The sequence below is a fragment of the Agelaius tricolor genome, unplaced genomic scaffold, assembly GCF_023055355.1.
Source record: "Agelaius tricolor isolate 1412-34295 unplaced genomic scaffold, bAgeTri1.0.p SCAF_20, whole genome shotgun sequence".
Taxonomy (NCBI): Eukaryota; Metazoa; Chordata; class Aves; order Passeriformes; family Icteridae; genus Agelaius; species Agelaius tricolor.
In genome coordinates this window covers 14,067,041-14,083,207 of record NW_027269280.1, presented here as the reverse complement: position 1 = coordinate 14,083,207, position 16,167 = coordinate 14,067,041, and the positions used below count along the sequence as shown (strand labels likewise).

Here is a 16,167-nt window from a genome sequence, read left to right as displayed (position 1 = left end):
CCTCTAGGGATGCTGGAAATAAAACATACTATCTGCTGGTGTTAGAGAGAGGGTATGGAAGGCCAACACCCTTGAGCATTCAACTGCTACTTCTGAAAAATACAAAACATTTGCTGAAAGAGCATTACAACTGAATATGAACAAAATACAAAAACTTTGCAATACAAATACTAATTTAGGCTGGACAGAGAATTTTTTGTTTGAATATGTTTTCTCCTTCAAAACAGATTCTGGTTTTTACTTCAGATGTTTTTATTCAGTGAATTAATTTTATGAGAGTGCTGTTGCATCCAGACTGGTCCTTTCTCATGCTATTTTGGTTTGTATTTTCCAGCTGTATATCCCTTTCTAGATAAAGCATGGAAATTCAGATTTCAATACAAAACTACAGTCTTGATATTCTGATTCTAGAAAGTTCTCCTAATTCCAAATTTCACAAGGCTGCTCCTTGAGTTCAAAATCTGGAGGATACAACATACAGCCCAAGCAGAGCTCTTTTTTTCTGGAATGTCAGGATATCAATTTGCATGATTTCTCCCTTATCTATGCAGCAGATGACTCCAAGAAAAGTTGGCCTCGAATATGTTTGTGAGCCCACAAGGATTTCCCAATCTGAATCTTTGGTTACCAGGAATTCTATCTCCATTAAGGCCAAAAGCCTTGAGATTTTGATCTCTTTGTGCTATAAATCAAACAAAATCCCTGTGTCTCACAAACAAGTCCTGCTCTTCAACATACTAAATTAATCAGGTTCCACAGCTTCCCTGATACCCACGCTGAGGATTTTTCATAAGAAGGATACTCAGCCTCAGTATGAAGGCATCCTCAAATGTGAGGTCTAAACCAGTAACTACTGCAAGGCATAGCCTATACCATGGTCCTGCCCATCCCTCTCAATTTTGACCTGCTTTATATTCCCCACCAGCCCCCATCAAGTCCTTTGCAGTTATGTACCTTATCGCAATGAGGAATTTGACTTCTGCTTAAATGGTTAGCTGAAGATAGTGGAATTCCTTAAAATGTTCAGTTGACTGTCTACTAATATCAACTATTAGGAAGACTTGAACCACGCACGCGTGAACCCTACACAATGATCACCTGCAGATATGAGATCTGAGTCTGTCTTAATGGTGAAACTTTTCAAAATAAATACCAAAAATAAATAAAATTCATATTCATTTTTTGTTTAAGGCCATCATCTCTCACACAGATGCAATGGTACCCTGTGACACAGCTTCATTTAAGACTGGTGACTGTAGTACATTACTAGGAAGACACCTGAAATAGCAGCTTTCAGTAATTTCAAATCTAAACCTTTGCCAAGAGGGGTTTTGAACACTGCCAGCTGCTGGGCTGGAATGTGACCTGTTGGTCTCAGCTCACTGTTGTAGAAAACCACGATTCAAGAGCATGAGCAAGTGCAGCAAAACACCCATCTCAGGGATTAATTTTCTTTTTCTAACTTCTGGAAAAAAATGTAGAGCCTTATACTTCAAGAAATAGCATGTACTCACCTACAAAACAAAAAGGACATTTCATTTTTATCAGAGAGGACAGGAAGTAAAATTATCATCCAAACCATGGAAAATGAAGTGGTGGGTCAAAAGCCAGGGATTTAATTACTAGAAATTTAGTACCTGTCCTACTGTCTGGATTCAGAGCCAACCTGATCTTACACAGCCTTTGGAAACCTGAAAGCACTTCTTTCATTGATGCACCCAGCATCAGGGAAACAGCAGAAAACTGTCCTAGGACATCCTCTGTAACTCAAGAATTTTCCAAAAGACAACAGGGATTGCTTAGTATAGAAGCTAATGTGCCTATTATACACATCTTTCAGGATTTTTTTTTTGGTTTTCTGAATGAAGTACAATGCTGTAGAAAAGCATAATCCTCTGATCTGCTTCTGATCACCAGCGACGAACGCAGGGACACAGGGAAAGCCATGTACCTGCCCAGAGTGGCTTTTTGCTGGTCAGCTTAGCAACAGGAAGAAGTATTTTGCCCATGGGCAGGAAGGGCAGAAGACTATTCACAAATTTTTCATTGCACACTAATGCCACCAAACCCAAGAATTAAAGAACAAAGGTGTAGATGGAAAAGTATGTGGAAGCTGAAGGAAACAGGTTCTCTCACAAGCTTCTGTATCATTCAGATCCTAGCTCTAGCACTTTTAAATTAAAGCTGTATTTATTTCTTTCTTTTCAGCACTTAAGATGCACTAGATCTACCTCTGGCAACAAGTCTGCGATAGTTCTGACCCAGGCAGCCATGTAAATGGGCATGCATACACATAGGGAATGGAGACGTTCTGTATCCAAACCCCCAACTTCCTCAAACTCAGCATGTGTTTTAAGAGCATTTGTTTCTGGTTTTCACTTTTCACTTCATTTGAGAAATGCAAAACAAACGTATATGAAGAGTGAAATATTCCTGTGAGTACATCAAAAACCAAAGTTAAGTGCCACCAGAGCTAAGCTAGAGGAATGCCTTGGGATTTCACAGCACCGACTACACCAAAACTCAGCTTTTTTTAGAAAGCACGCCTAAAATTCCTAAAGCTGTTTCATTGTAACTTGTGAACATTTGTTCATCAGCCTGAATCTCATCTGCAAGTGAAAAAGCAAGACTGAAAAAAACTGATGTGAAAACCAGTTAAATATTTACAGCCAACAACCCAATCCAGAGACCCACCATGTCTTTCAGCAGGTGAGAGGGGAATGCCAGAGGTAACCAGAATAGTGCCCCAGCTCAGTGTAACAGCCCAGGCATATAAGATGCCCATGGATATTTAAGCTTTGAGCTGAACCGAAAATACATGCAAAACAGGAGAGCTATATGAGCACCTGGAGCAAACAGCCTAGGTACTCCAGAGTTTCGAAGCCCCTGCACTCACCGCTGCTTTGCATCCTTAATCCTTTTCTTGACGTCAGCCTCCCGCCGTAGGGTGATGGCCGAGTTCTGGACCTGACGCAATGTCACCTGCAAACAGGCATTGCATGCTCAAGCTGGGAAATTCATAAAATTCACTCCATTTATGATTTTCTGCTCTTTCAGGAAGAGCTGAGAAATGTTTTAAGTGTAAATAAGTCACAACTGGTAGACAGTGACAACCAGTGTGACTCCAGAAGTAGGGCAAACTTATGCTAGGTTGTTTGGAGGAAAATGTAAAAAGAGGATTAAGGAAATTGAAAACAGTGGCAATGGAGCACAAGGACACATCCAGGGCACTTGGATACTATTGTTTCCATGACATACCAATAGGAAGCTCAATGATTTTAAACTGGTGCTGCTTGCTGACCTTCTGGTGCCCCTGCCAGCCCTCCTCCCAACTCCTGGCGCCAGGGCTCAGCCTTGCCCCTCAAAGCCACAGTCCCACTGGAAGGAAGCAAAGAGGCCCTCTCCAAAAGCCCCTGCCCAAATGCCGCGGAGACAGCTGCACAGGCAGCAGGGAACAGCCAAAAAGCCCATAGCTCTAGTTCTGTTCCCCGGGCCACTTCCACAGAGGCTGTCAGCAAACAGCACCTGGAGTCAGGAGGTCACCTTCTCACGCAGGATATATTGAGTGTGTAGGCAGGGGAATGCCAACACACTTCTCACTTGGGCTGCACATCATGTGAAGATGGTGAAACACATCCAGTGGTGATGAAGCCATGGAGATGGCTAAATGTTGCTGGAAGTTCACTGCTGACTGGAGCCACCACCTGCTTAACCAGCACACAGCATGCTGCCATGGGGTGCTGCCCAGTCAGCATCGCTCCACCACCAGTGCTCCGAACACCCCTTGGTGCTCAAAACACAACATGCTGCTAAAAGCACAAGGCTCACCCTAGACTCCCGCGTGAGATCCCCTCCAAGGCGTAACTCGAGGGCACGGGCTTTGCTCTCCGCCTCGCGAGCCTTCTCTTCCGCTGAAACAAACAGGGACAAGGATGCTGTCAGCCATTTGGTACAGACAGACACCATCAGGCATTCACCCAAAGAGAGCAATTCCAGAGAGCCTTTGCTGCACTGATGTGTACAAGGGTACAAAGGAAACACAAAAATGTACAAAAATCAAACCTTACATGAGAGGGTCCCACTGACATGGCATCTTAAACATGCTCAGAGGTCCCAGTCAACACTGGCACAACAGTAGGGATAAACTGTGCAAAAGCACATTTGAAGGAAGGATCTGTGAGGAAGACAACAAGGAACTGGAAAGTCTCTAAGAATGCCTGTGGCCCTGCCTGCTCTGCTTGGTAATGTGATTCAGAGAAAGGTTCTCACAAAACCAAGACTAAGTTCAGGCTTGAAAAGGAGTTCCAAAGAAGTAATTTTCTTGCAAAGATTAAGGGAAAGGACTACTCTCAGAAATGCTTTTATCTCTAATAATTGCTAAATTTTGCCTGGAAAAACGACAAATCCGTGCTACATGTTACATAGGACCCAGCATTTGGAAAACCTACCCTGCACGTGATCCTTGCATGCAAGAAACTTACCATGTAAAAGGAACTCCCTTTTTTGCCTCTCTCCTAGACAAACAGGAATGCTGATGATAGGCACATATCACCCTGGTATTACTTAAGATTCATTCAATAAACCTAAGTTTCTGCAAGGAGAATGGACTGAGAGCAGTCCTGAGTAAGAAAGAATTAGGGGTGCCGGTGGATGAGAGCTGGACCTGTCCCAGCTGTTTGCTCTGGCCCCCAGAAACTTTCCATGCCCTGGGCTGATCCCACAGCATGTGCAGCAGGGGAGGGGGAGATCCTGCCCCTGTGCCCTGTCCAGGTGAGACCCCACTTGCAGAGCTGCCTCTAGCCCTGGGGCCCAGCACAGGAAGAACCTGGAGCTGCTGGAGAGCGTCTAGAGGAGGCCATGGAGATGCTCCAAGGGTTGCAGCACCTCTGCTCTGGAGCCAAGCTGGGAGAGCTGGGAGTGTTCAGCCTGGAGAAGGCTTCAGGGAGACTTTAGACAAAATGAGCTTTAAGATCCCCTCCTGTGATTCTGTAATTTGGCAATACAAAGGGTGCATGCTGAGGGATGGCATAGCTCACGCCAAGGCAAACAATACCTGCACCCCCTCTCTGCTACTCATACATCTTCCCTATCCAGCTATTTTTGGTTATCCTGTTTTGATTCCACAAGCTCATAAGCTATTTTCAGAGACTCAGCAATCTCTCAATCTGACTGATTCCAACACATTCCTTGTAGGCAGGTATCTCTGGCATTCTGGAACTGCTGTTTGCTCAGCTGAGACCCACCATTTGTCACAATGTACTCCTGGGTTTAAAAGAGCAAACTGCAAATCATTCCTGATGATCCCTCTGGAGTACTGGAGACCATGAGAAATTAATAATTTCTACCAGCAGGAGAACAAAAAAGCTTGGTGCTACAGATAAAATCTATTTTCCTACAAGTAAAGATTTAGGCCCCAGAGGATAATACTCCGAGCATGTTTTAGTCCTGGAGGCTCCATGTGTGCTCCAATCTTCAAGTAACAGTCTAAGGTCAGCTGGGAGTTTTCACCACAGTGTCCTACGCCCTTTGCTCACCACCCTCTTTCCCCTAGAGGAACCAGGCCCATTCAGTGATCCCTGCACTCCCTGAAGCACTGGGCTGGTTTGGTGATCCCTGCACACCAAAAGCACTGGGCCAGTTCACAGAATCACAGAATCAATTAGGTTGGAAAAGACCTCTGAGATCATGGAGTCCAACCTGTGACCAACACAACCATGTCAACTGGACCACAGCACTAAGTGCCACATTCAGTCCTTCCTTAAACATCTCCAGGGATGGTGACTCCACCACCTTCCTGGGCAGTTCATTCCAATATACAACAATCCCTTCTGTGAAGAAATTAATCCTAATGTCCAACTTAAACCTCTCCTGGTGCACCTTCAGACTATGTCTTCTCATCCTGTGACTACCTGCCTGGGAGCAGAGACCTACCCCCACTTGGCTACAGCCTCCTTTTCAGGTAGTTTTACCTGAGCGTCCTTCTCTCTAAGCTAAACCACCCCAGCTCTCCTCATAGGACATGCACTCCAGACCCTTCACCAGCTCCATTGCCCTTCTCTGGACTTACTTTAAACACCTCAATGTCCTTCTTGAAATGAGGGGCCCAGAACTGGATACAGTACTTGAGGTGTGACCTCACCAGTGCTGAGTACCAGGCAGGGGGGAAGAATCACTTCCCTGGTCCTACTTGCCACACTATTTCTAGCACAGGCCAGGATGTCACTCACCTTCTTGGCCCCCTGGACACACTGCAGGTTCAGCGATCCCTGCACACCCAAAGGCACCAGGCTGGTTTGGTGATGGAAATGTGTGATATTTTAGGGCCAATGGGACCTGTTCTCAGCACTGGGACAACAATGGACACCATTTTTCAGTGCCATACACTGAACTCCACTTTTAAGTGTCACGAAAGCCTCACAGACTGCTTCAGGGAAGAAGCTTCTCTAAATCCTACTCTTTGCATCTTCTTGAAAAGCAATGGGAGTGTGTGCTCAAGACATGCCCTGGCTATAGGACTCAATGTAAAAATGAATTCACCTATGAGGATTGAGGCACACAATAAAATCTGTTTAAGCTTCATCTTACCAAGTCTATCTTGCCAGGCTGTACTTCCTAAAGGAGGAACAGGGAACATGGCAATTCACACCATTTCACTCTGCTGCTTTTCTTTAGGGCAGGGTCACAATCACACTGCCCTCTGTGATGCTGTAGAGGCTGAATGCGGCACCATCCCTTGTATATATGACCTGCAGCCATGTGCAGACATGCCTAAAGCAGCTCTGACACCAGGACAGAGGACACATGCTTCCAAGTGATTTATGTAGTTGATTTATGAAACCTACCAGAAGATACAGGTCACATATAAATCACAACTTCCAAGATTCCTCCTTCACTATAGTATTTTTGCATTAAGGGTTAGGGAGGGATGCTGCTTTTTGTGTTATATTTCTGGAGATTTAATGCAGTTCTAATACAGTTTAATGCTGTATTTATATGCTTGTGTGATTTCTATATGCTGAATAATCAATTATGACAAACTGAGTTTTCCCTGAGGATTACAGGACTTAACAGGAAAGGAAGATTAGATGGGCAAAAGGTATGCCAGGAAGGATTAAAACCAAACAAACCAGGGCTCCCTTGTACACCCAGACCCCAGACTCTTTACATTAAGTGACAGAATAAAAATCTACTTTTTTAGCTGCCTTAACAGGAAAGGTGCAGAATGAAAACATAGCCAAAAGCTCATAATATCTTAAAGGTGAGAGAAGAACTGTAGGATGACAGGGCTCAGCCAGGCTTCTGCTGGAGTGGGGGAAAACTGCTGGGACTCCAAGGGTTATCCTGTACATCTGCTACTCAGATGATGAAATGGTCTCTGGAAACAATGTACATTCCTTCCATTGCATGAACCTAAGTCTGTGTCATCTGTAGTTGCTGCAATAATTCAGTTCCTGAGCAATTTCAGTGATCCCAGAGGCAGCCAACCCCAGGTCACACCATTCAAGGGTTTAGTCCTCCCCTTAGCAACAGATGAATGCATACCCTGACGACTCACCTATCCTTGCCAAGTGCTCTGCTTTCTTCACCTCTTGCTCTGCACGGGTCTTGAAACGGTTTGAAGTGTATTTGTACATCCTGTGATGATCAAAATTTAGTAATCAGCAAACTCAGCAGTAAGGTCAAATCAAAATTTCATCACTGCGTGAGAGAAGAAGGTCCCCACATGCTACTCTACTCCTCCCAATAGATTCAATAAATGGAGGAGGTTTACATATCATGAACCGGACATTTTTGGATGAAGCTAAGCAAAATCTTTTTAAGTCATAGATATTTTAGTAGTAGCTCCAACCACAATATCCTCTCTTCTTCTGCATTAACCAGTGGGGGTGAAATATATCCATATTCTTGTCGCAAATCTCAAGACTTAGAGAAATAATTTCTTCGGAAGTAAAGAGGAGGAGTGAATATATATGGAAAGCTTCTCAAAACGCTTCCACTACAGCTAAATAACCTTTCCTGTGAACAGCTGTCCACAGGTGCAGTCTGACAGGTCCATCTCACACAGGGCTATCTCAAAGTAGAACAACAATTTGGTAAGAACTTCAAGTTTCAGGACACTTCTTTGTGTTTTGTATCTGACTCATAACCTTGTAAATTGTGCTGGAGATGAAGCAGCTTGTTTCACCTTCCCTGTATGCTAACATGCCAAATACAGATCCAAATTCACTGACTGCTGCAGAGTGAAAGACTGGTGTTTGTGAGGCAGAAGCTCATGAACATGTATCCAAGCACGTCACAAGGAAAGATGACACCTAGGACAAGCAGAGCCTGCAGGAACTCAGATCACCTTAAGACATGAGGGTTTGGATATACCCAGAGGAAAATCCCATCCCAAATGGATGGGATTAAATTTTCCAGTATTTAGCTAAAGCAAAAGCCACTAGAAATGCTGTTTTTACAGAGAGGCAAAAACACACGGAGATGTAACACTTGACTGACCAACTGACTGGAATCACACTTAGATCCTAATGAGAGACAAAATTCCCCCCAAATGCAGATAAACTGTCAGGATTTATGAGAAACAACCTTGTACTTATGAAAAGTTTTGTTTAGGTTTGTTTCTGTGGGTGAGCACACGTGGTACTGACATCAGACATAATCTCACCAACAGGAATCCCTTGCTCCCAAATCTAGAAAATTAATACCACAAGCACAGTTCCTCGAAATACATTTTCCCAGAAACACATCTTCTGCTATTTTTAAGGATTTCCTCCCTGGGGAAAAAGGAGGCAGGTGCTAAGACTTCCAGAAATCACAGTTGGTGATTTCATCAGGTCAGGAGCTACAGAGTCAGGATTTTGGTGGCATCATCTCTAACCTATGTAAGGTTGATTAAAGCTATCTGGAGCCAGGAGATAGTACACTCTGAAAACCAGACTGCTTTCAACATGTTGGCATAACTACATTACTTCACCCACACCTGCCTGAATTCTAAGGAGAAAATAAAAAGACAGAGAAGTAGAGCAAAGCTGAATTATCTCCCCATGCCCAGCCCAGCAGACAGGGCAGCACTTGGGGGGACCATAGGGACAGCACTCCTTTGCTGTAGGGAACACTGTAAGCAACTGTCAGATGTCCTAGATGATGGCGCTGTGAACCATCACGACCTTCAAGACACTCATTCCAACTGCCTTGGAGTGTCCTTGTGGAGGCACAGGCCTTGCATGTGGCCTGGCTATTTCTATCTGCATAGCCCATATTGCTAAACAAGCTCCAACAGGTACCGGGGAAGAGATGGAAGCAATCTTTCAGGAGACACAGGCCACTCCCAGGGAAGCTGGGAATGTGGCAACACAAGTGCAAAGGCTGGTGAAAGATCCACACAAAACCAGCCAGCCCCTGCCACCAGGATGTTTTCAGCTCCAGAAAGGTGAGGAGAAGCCTCTCCCATAGAAACATGGGTGGTGACAAACAGAAAACAAGTGTCCTGCTCAGGAGATGCGCTGTTATTCCTGAAAAACAGTGCAAGGGCTGCAAAACCTTTTTTCAGTAAAGGCACTTACATACCCCAAATCCACAGTGAATTTCTATTCATTGTCCACAAACACCAACACTGGAACCTGCAGACAAGCCACTGTACAGGCTTTTCTTTCAGAGATAAAGGCAACCTGACTGACAGCAGGAGGGAGGCCCCTCTGAAAGAAAAGAGCCCTTCAGATGTCCCAGACAAGCACACCAGCTACTCAGGCTGTAAGGCAGCAGCACCTCCACTGTCTGTTCCCCATCCCTTTGCTTGACCAGGAAGGTTCAGGATTTACCTGGCCCAGGCTACTGGGCCAGAAACACACCCATGCTAAAGAGCTGAGCATCACTGCTACATTTGCTGGCCCCAAAGGAGCACCATAATGGAGGTCCCTTCCCTGTGCACTCACACACAAAACAATGCTGGCACAAATACAAGGGATTAATCCAGTATTACCCTGCGGAGCACTCAAAGCCTAGTAGATAAATGGGGATGGTGAGCTCTGGCTTCAGCTCTAAAGGGAAAGTGAGGGCATAAGTGACCCTTTTCAGCAGGTTCAGGGAGAAAAATGTAAAAAAAACCCTACACCTATGGCAGTAAAAGCAAAGTAACCACTTTCAGAGTGGACTGATTTACTGGTTTTCCCTTTAGGAAGAGCCACCAAAGGCAGATTTGAGCTCTCCTGAGGAAAAAGACAGCTTCCTCAACCTGCCCAGGGCACAGCATGGCATCTACCCCAAGAGCGGTGCTGGCTCTCAGAACCCACAGTAAAGGCTTTGATGGCTTGTCCTGATGGCCATGCAGCTTCTAGAGCCCAAAGCTGGCATTGGGAAGTCCAGCCAGAAGGGAGCAGTCTGGACAGTCTCCAGAGAGGCCCAGTAAAGCCACAATGATTGCCACAAGACTGAGAAGATTTACACTGTCCTCTGCAGGAAGGCCTTGCAGTCTTTACTGCTCTGTTGCAGGAATGGGGATTTTAAATGTAAATGTCTTTACAATGTTCAGGAATTTGTACTGGCCTGTCACTATAAGCAGATCTACAGGAGTTTGCTCAGATGTGGCACAAGCAGATCTGTAAGATACACCTGCCACCAGCACACATCAGCTTGGGGCTTCTTAGAATAGACTACTGATCACTTGAAAAAGAAGACACTGAGGTAGATGAACATCTGGGGTGACTTGGGACACCTAATATTGTCATGACGCTGACAGCATCGCCCACAATGATGGCATCCTGTCCAGAAGTCTCGCAAGAGCTGGTCTCCCCCGGTTTCTCTCCCTAGTACTTTTGATGAACTACAGCACAAGCAGAAGCAGCACAAGGCCCTCACATGTAGATAAAACACAGTCAAAAATACAGAAATCCAGAGATTCTCTATCCAGTAAATCAGGATTTACATTGGCAAGTTCCCTGCCTTCCGCAGGGAAACAACTGGCCTGGCCAGCATGAGGAGCAGAGGGTGTGTAACATTCTTTTATTTTGGTCAGGTTTCTGATGCCATTTCACAGAGTCTCATGTAAGGAGCTGAGGAAGCCTAAGTTAAAAACCAGCCAGGCTCTTCAGGCACTGTCAGTGGTGTGACACTGGCCTGTGGCTGCTAACAGTGCCTAGTAGGCTGAGTGAGCCCAAAATGCTATACTAAAAAATCCACAAATACTCTACAAAATTACTACTATTTGATTCAAATAAATTATGCCAGGGTATCTAGAATGCAGACTGTGTGCTCCCAGAGAGAGTCCACCTCAAGTAGACTGAAATACAGGTTTCCCTTTCCCCTCCCATCCCAGTAACCTTTTCCAGTCTCCCTTCAGCCAATGACAGCACACCCCAGCTCACGGTCACATTTTTTGTTTAAGGAAATCTAAAAGGAATATAGGGAAAGCTTTTTCTCAATCTCTATTTAAACCTGGATTAGCTACATATAAAAGCAACTGTTTCAAAGCACTCGGTCTAGTTTCTTTTTGGAAATAATCCTAACACCCACCATATGTATTTCCTTCTGCTCAACAACAACAACATAGTTACCCAACAGTTTCGTATTAATATGGTATTTCATACAACCAGGATCTTAATTTCTTTGTTTGTTCTGAAAGGGAGCCAAATTGCACCAATGACTCATGCAACTTTCAAAGGCATTCGATTTTCCACGATGTATCTCTCTTCCCACGATGTCAACACCACATGCCATTCTATTATGGTCTGATTCTGTGCTATTAGGGTTAGGAATGGAATTATACACCTGGAGAGCAAAACACTACACCTTTTCTCTAATTCCAAATGGTCCCACAGACCCACAGATCCTGGATCCAACACTTACCTTGGCTTGTAGAGGCAGCATGAGAGTCGTTTGGTTTGTACTTTGTGTCCATTGATGAAGATCCTCATCCTGGGATCAATATAAAGCACAGCAGCATAGGCACGGAAGGAGCGTCGCTCCGGCTTGCTGCAAGAGAGACATCTACTTCAGAATATGCCCAAGAGATACCCTTAGCAAAACAGATAGGTGAAAGAAAAGGTCTTTCTGTTTTAATTACCATGAAACTACATTAAGTAAAGCTTTTCTTCAAATTTTTTTGACCTATGTCTTCTCCAGACTCTTTGTTGAGCTGTACATCATAACTACTGCTACAAGAAACTGATACTCGTGTTACTGCAACCTGAAGAGGAAGTTTGAATACATCTGGATAATAATGGCCAAAGCTATCAACTGGCCTATTTAACACTAAAAGTGTGCCCACCTACTCAGAGCATTTCCACCCTTCAGTGAGTCAGGTACGCTGCCTCAGAACCTGCACTACTCACTGACACACATGGTACCACAATATCAGAAAGAAGAGGCAGTGATCAGTGGCAATCACACCTGCCTTACAAACAGGCATATTAAAGATGCTGAGAACCCTCGGAGGGCCCCAAGGAATTTGCTCAGTAACATCACTCTAATACATAGACAGAGCTGCTTTACAGGGTCTGAAACTTCCTATGGAAAATTTAAGCACTGCAGAGGAGAAGCACGTAATCTCATCAAAAACGTAAAGCTTGCTAGGTGTGCTCATGGAGCTCTGGGACTTAACCAAGCATTTGGCTCATTTCAGCTCAGTTTTTTGTTTTCAGGCTACAGGTGATCAACTCAGCAAACACTCAGCTCTCTCTAAATAGGGGCCTGTGCTCTTCCAGCTGCCCTTTGAGCACATCCTTCTTGCCCCTCTACAGGAAGAAGTGGTCCCTGACAGATGTGATGATACACCCCACCTGCCTTCCATACTATCCACCCCCAGAGGCTGACCTGTGCAGCACCTCATGTTTTGCCACAAAACTGAACAGCAATTTGGGAGCAGCACTGCCTCACAACAAGCTCTCATTCTGATGAAAACATCTTTGATAGGTGTATAAAATTAAACATAAAGCTTAGAGCTCCTTTTTTTATGGTGTCTAAAGGACACTGAGTTTTCTGCTTTGGCTAAGCTGAGATCAGCCACTGCAGGCATTCATCCCAAACACAGCCACAACACCCATGGGCTGACACACATGTACCCCAAACAGCTTAAGAACAAACTACAGATCTTCTAAATTCCCTAATTCACTACAAAATGAGAATCTTAAAAAAAATCCATGTACACAGTATATAGCCAGTATAAAACCCTACACCAAATTTGATCAAGGCCTGTTACACCAGTCACACTTACGTTCCCTCTGGGGGTGTTTCTGCCATCTGAATATCGTGAGGGTCAGAAGTCACATCCAGCTCTGGCTCTCCATTATCCATTAGTTTCAGGTTAAAGATGATCACCAGAGTGCCTGAGAAAGTAACAAGTCAACCAGGTGAATCCCAACCAAACCCCAAATATCTCACTTGTGACCTGCACCATCCACATGTACCTTTCTCACCACGTATCTTATTGAACTGGTCCATCACTTCCCATTCTGATTTGAAAGGGGAATACTTGTAAATGAGCTCCGTCTCAATAGCAAATTTCTCCATGTTGTCCGTCAGGGGCTCACGGCTCCGTGCGTTCCAGGTGGGTAGGGGAACGATGACCTGCAAATCCCATTGTATTGAGAGTGACTCAGGCTCTCCCACTCCAGTCAGCCCCTCCTGCAGGTCATGGTCCAGTGACTTACCCCTCCTGACAGCCCCCTAAGTCATCAGGAGAGGCCTTTCCAGCTCTTCAGTAGTTTGCATGTCTGTCAAATACTCACAGACCCTCTTTGCCAGCCTCTGAGTAGCCTTCTCAACATACCAGTCTCAGAGTGAACCATTCCAAGTTACATGTATGGTACTGGCTACTCACACACGCAATGGCTTTTTTTCCCCCTTCTCATGTAGCAACTTTCATAATACTAAAAAAAAACCATTCTGGCTTAATTCCTCGATATCCTTCACTCATATTTATCCGGACCTCAGTCTTTGATTTTTTAAAGGATGCTAGCAAGGTGGTTTCTGCCATGTAGAGTAAAAATACAGACAGAATTATAAACTGCAGCTGCACATCAAGGACACAAATCCCATCCCAGAACTGTGGTCAAGCCAAAAAAGTAGCCAGAGCTGCTGTGGGAATTAGACTTACTTTACTCTTCCCAACCTGCTTCAGTCATGGGCTGGCTACCAGCATGCACTGACCCTCCCCAGTTTCACCCTTCAATCCCTCCCTCATACCAGAAGATGCTTTCTGAGATACCAGCCCAGTGCAAATTTAAATTATCAACCTTGCCTGGAACAATGCCTGAGTTATCTATTAAAATATACAAGTTTTTCATAGGTAGAACTATACTGACTTTTTTATTAAAAATCAAAAATATCTGTAAGAAGACACACCTGCAGTTAATGACCCATGGGTAGCAACTTCAAACATCTTTAGTTCTCTACACAAAATCATATCAGCACAGTAAAATTAAATACATCTCAAGCTCAAATTTTGTGAGAAAAGAAAAATGCAAGATGTCTGGGCATGTCCTGAACTTAGCATAAGCACGCCTTTAAGTGACTGAAATAAGCCCTTCAAACTTGCTCTACTCTAGAGACTTCTGAATTAGAATTAAAACCAAAAGGAAAAAAATGTGTTGACTTTGCAGAAGCCCTACAGCACAATGCTAAAAGAAAACCATACCCTGATCCCACCAGAGTCACAAACAGCCCTGAGACAGACTCTTCTGTAAGAGCTAGGCAAGTTCAGATGAGGCAGCATTCACTATATTAGTTCATTACAAGAAGCACATGCAAACCTCGTCGATGCCTTCTTCCTCATGGAACGTCCGTGATAAGAGGAGGCAAGTCATGGTGTTATCTTTCTTTGTGAACAGGATAAAATCCTTCCCAATCCGCATGGAACCCCTGTAGGCAGAGGTCAGACTGTGTGTTACACCTGATGCACCACACTGTTCAGAATGCAGGCCACATTACTGAGCTTTCTTCCCATTATGTTCAGTTATGAGATGCCAAAACCAGATTAGGCAGAAAGGCTGAAACAGCAACTATCATTTCTCTCTAAACACCTCATTTCTTTCAGAAGGCATATCAATCTGGGCATTTTTACAATGTTTCAAAACATTTAACACCAGTCACAATTAAAAGGTGCACAGCATTGCAGACTCATGCTGTGTAGAAAGTTTAAACAGAAATTTAAAAAAATTTAAAAGACAACTGAGGTGTGATGTGACAATAACCTTCAAATCTCTGAGCAGAAATATCAGTGAGAAAGCAAGCACATTCCTCATTTCACTGTATCCAGAATCAAGTGCAGCAGTCTGGAGACAGAAAATTCGTTTCCTAACCTAACTAAAGCCTTACTGACACTTCAGCTAAGGCAGCTTAGCAGCTTGTTGTCACAAAAAGGGACAGTCCCTTCCTTCTCCTCACTCTCCTAAGTTATCCTGTTACCAAGCTCATCCAAAACACCTTAACAGGTAACAATGAACATTGCATCGAAAGAAGTATTGGTGTTAAGTCAGCGCATTTCTCTTCAGACTGCCTTAAGTCCATACCACAGCAATTCCACAACCTACCTTTCGCATATGCTGGGGCTTCAGGCAGCATTTTTCTGATGCAATAAAGTACACCTCTTGCTCAAGGTTAAGAAAGGACAGAGATCTCTCCTGGAAGCATACAGTCAGGATCTGGGATCTGTCCTGCACTGTAGCTGAACTGACAGTGTCTCAACATCCCCTAATTTTTCCCCCCAGGTTACTGAGTCCCACTGATTTCCCAATAGGATGCATATAATCAAGGTACATGGGTGAGCACAAAGCAGAACAGCCGGAGTAAGTCACAAAGACCTGTAACTTTTCCAAAGACACAGCAAACTTCTTCCTCTTTCCTAGCAAATCCACTCCAACCGGTGTTGTGCTCCTCTGCACTTAATCCTACCCCTCCTTTCATTGCTTCCATCATTCCCCTTCTCCCTGCATTTGTTCGGTTTGAGAACAAAAAGAAATGGTTTAAGTCCACCTGCCTTGCACCAGATAACTTTCCTGTTGGGAGGCTGAAGCACTATTTTGCTGCCTGACTGTAACAGGGAGATGACCATTTTGTTTCCAGCTCTTCTGTTATTTTCCCCCAGCTCTTACCTGTACCCTCTGCCTTGTGCAAACATAGTCCCAAATCACTGCTGTCAGTTGTACAGAGCCTTCTTGGCCACTGGAGAACTAC

At 44.3% G+C, this 16,167-nt stretch overlaps 1 protein-coding gene across 5 annotated transcripts in view; it reads right to left on the bottom strand.

Moving 5' to 3' along the window:
• MORC2 (MORC family CW-type zinc finger 2) overlaps positions 1-16,167 on the bottom strand; it is a 48,072-nt gene that overhangs the window by 14,257 nt on the left and 17,648 nt on the right. For 4 of the 5 annotated variants that reach the window (XR_011682061.1, XM_071445847.1, XM_071445849.1 and 1 more), the window contains 7 exons: positions 14,745-14,853; positions 13,401-13,560; positions 13,208-13,319; positions 11,842-11,967; positions 7,556-7,635; positions 3,829-3,911; positions 2,897-2,982 (listed from right to left, as the gene is read on the bottom strand). Coding sequence is in view for 4 of the 5 variants with exons in the window: in XM_071445847.1 (XP_071301948.1) it covers positions 2,897-2,982; positions 3,829-3,911; positions 7,556-7,635; positions 11,842-11,967; positions 13,208-13,319; positions 13,401-13,560; positions 14,745-14,853 (756 nt within the window). In the remaining variant the exon portion in view is untranslated. The remainder of the gene's footprint in view (positions 1-2,896; positions 2,983-3,828; positions 3,912-7,555; positions 7,636-11,841; positions 11,968-13,207; positions 13,320-13,400; positions 13,561-14,744; positions 14,854-16,167) is intronic. The other variant, XM_071445848.1, reaches the window with a different exon arrangement.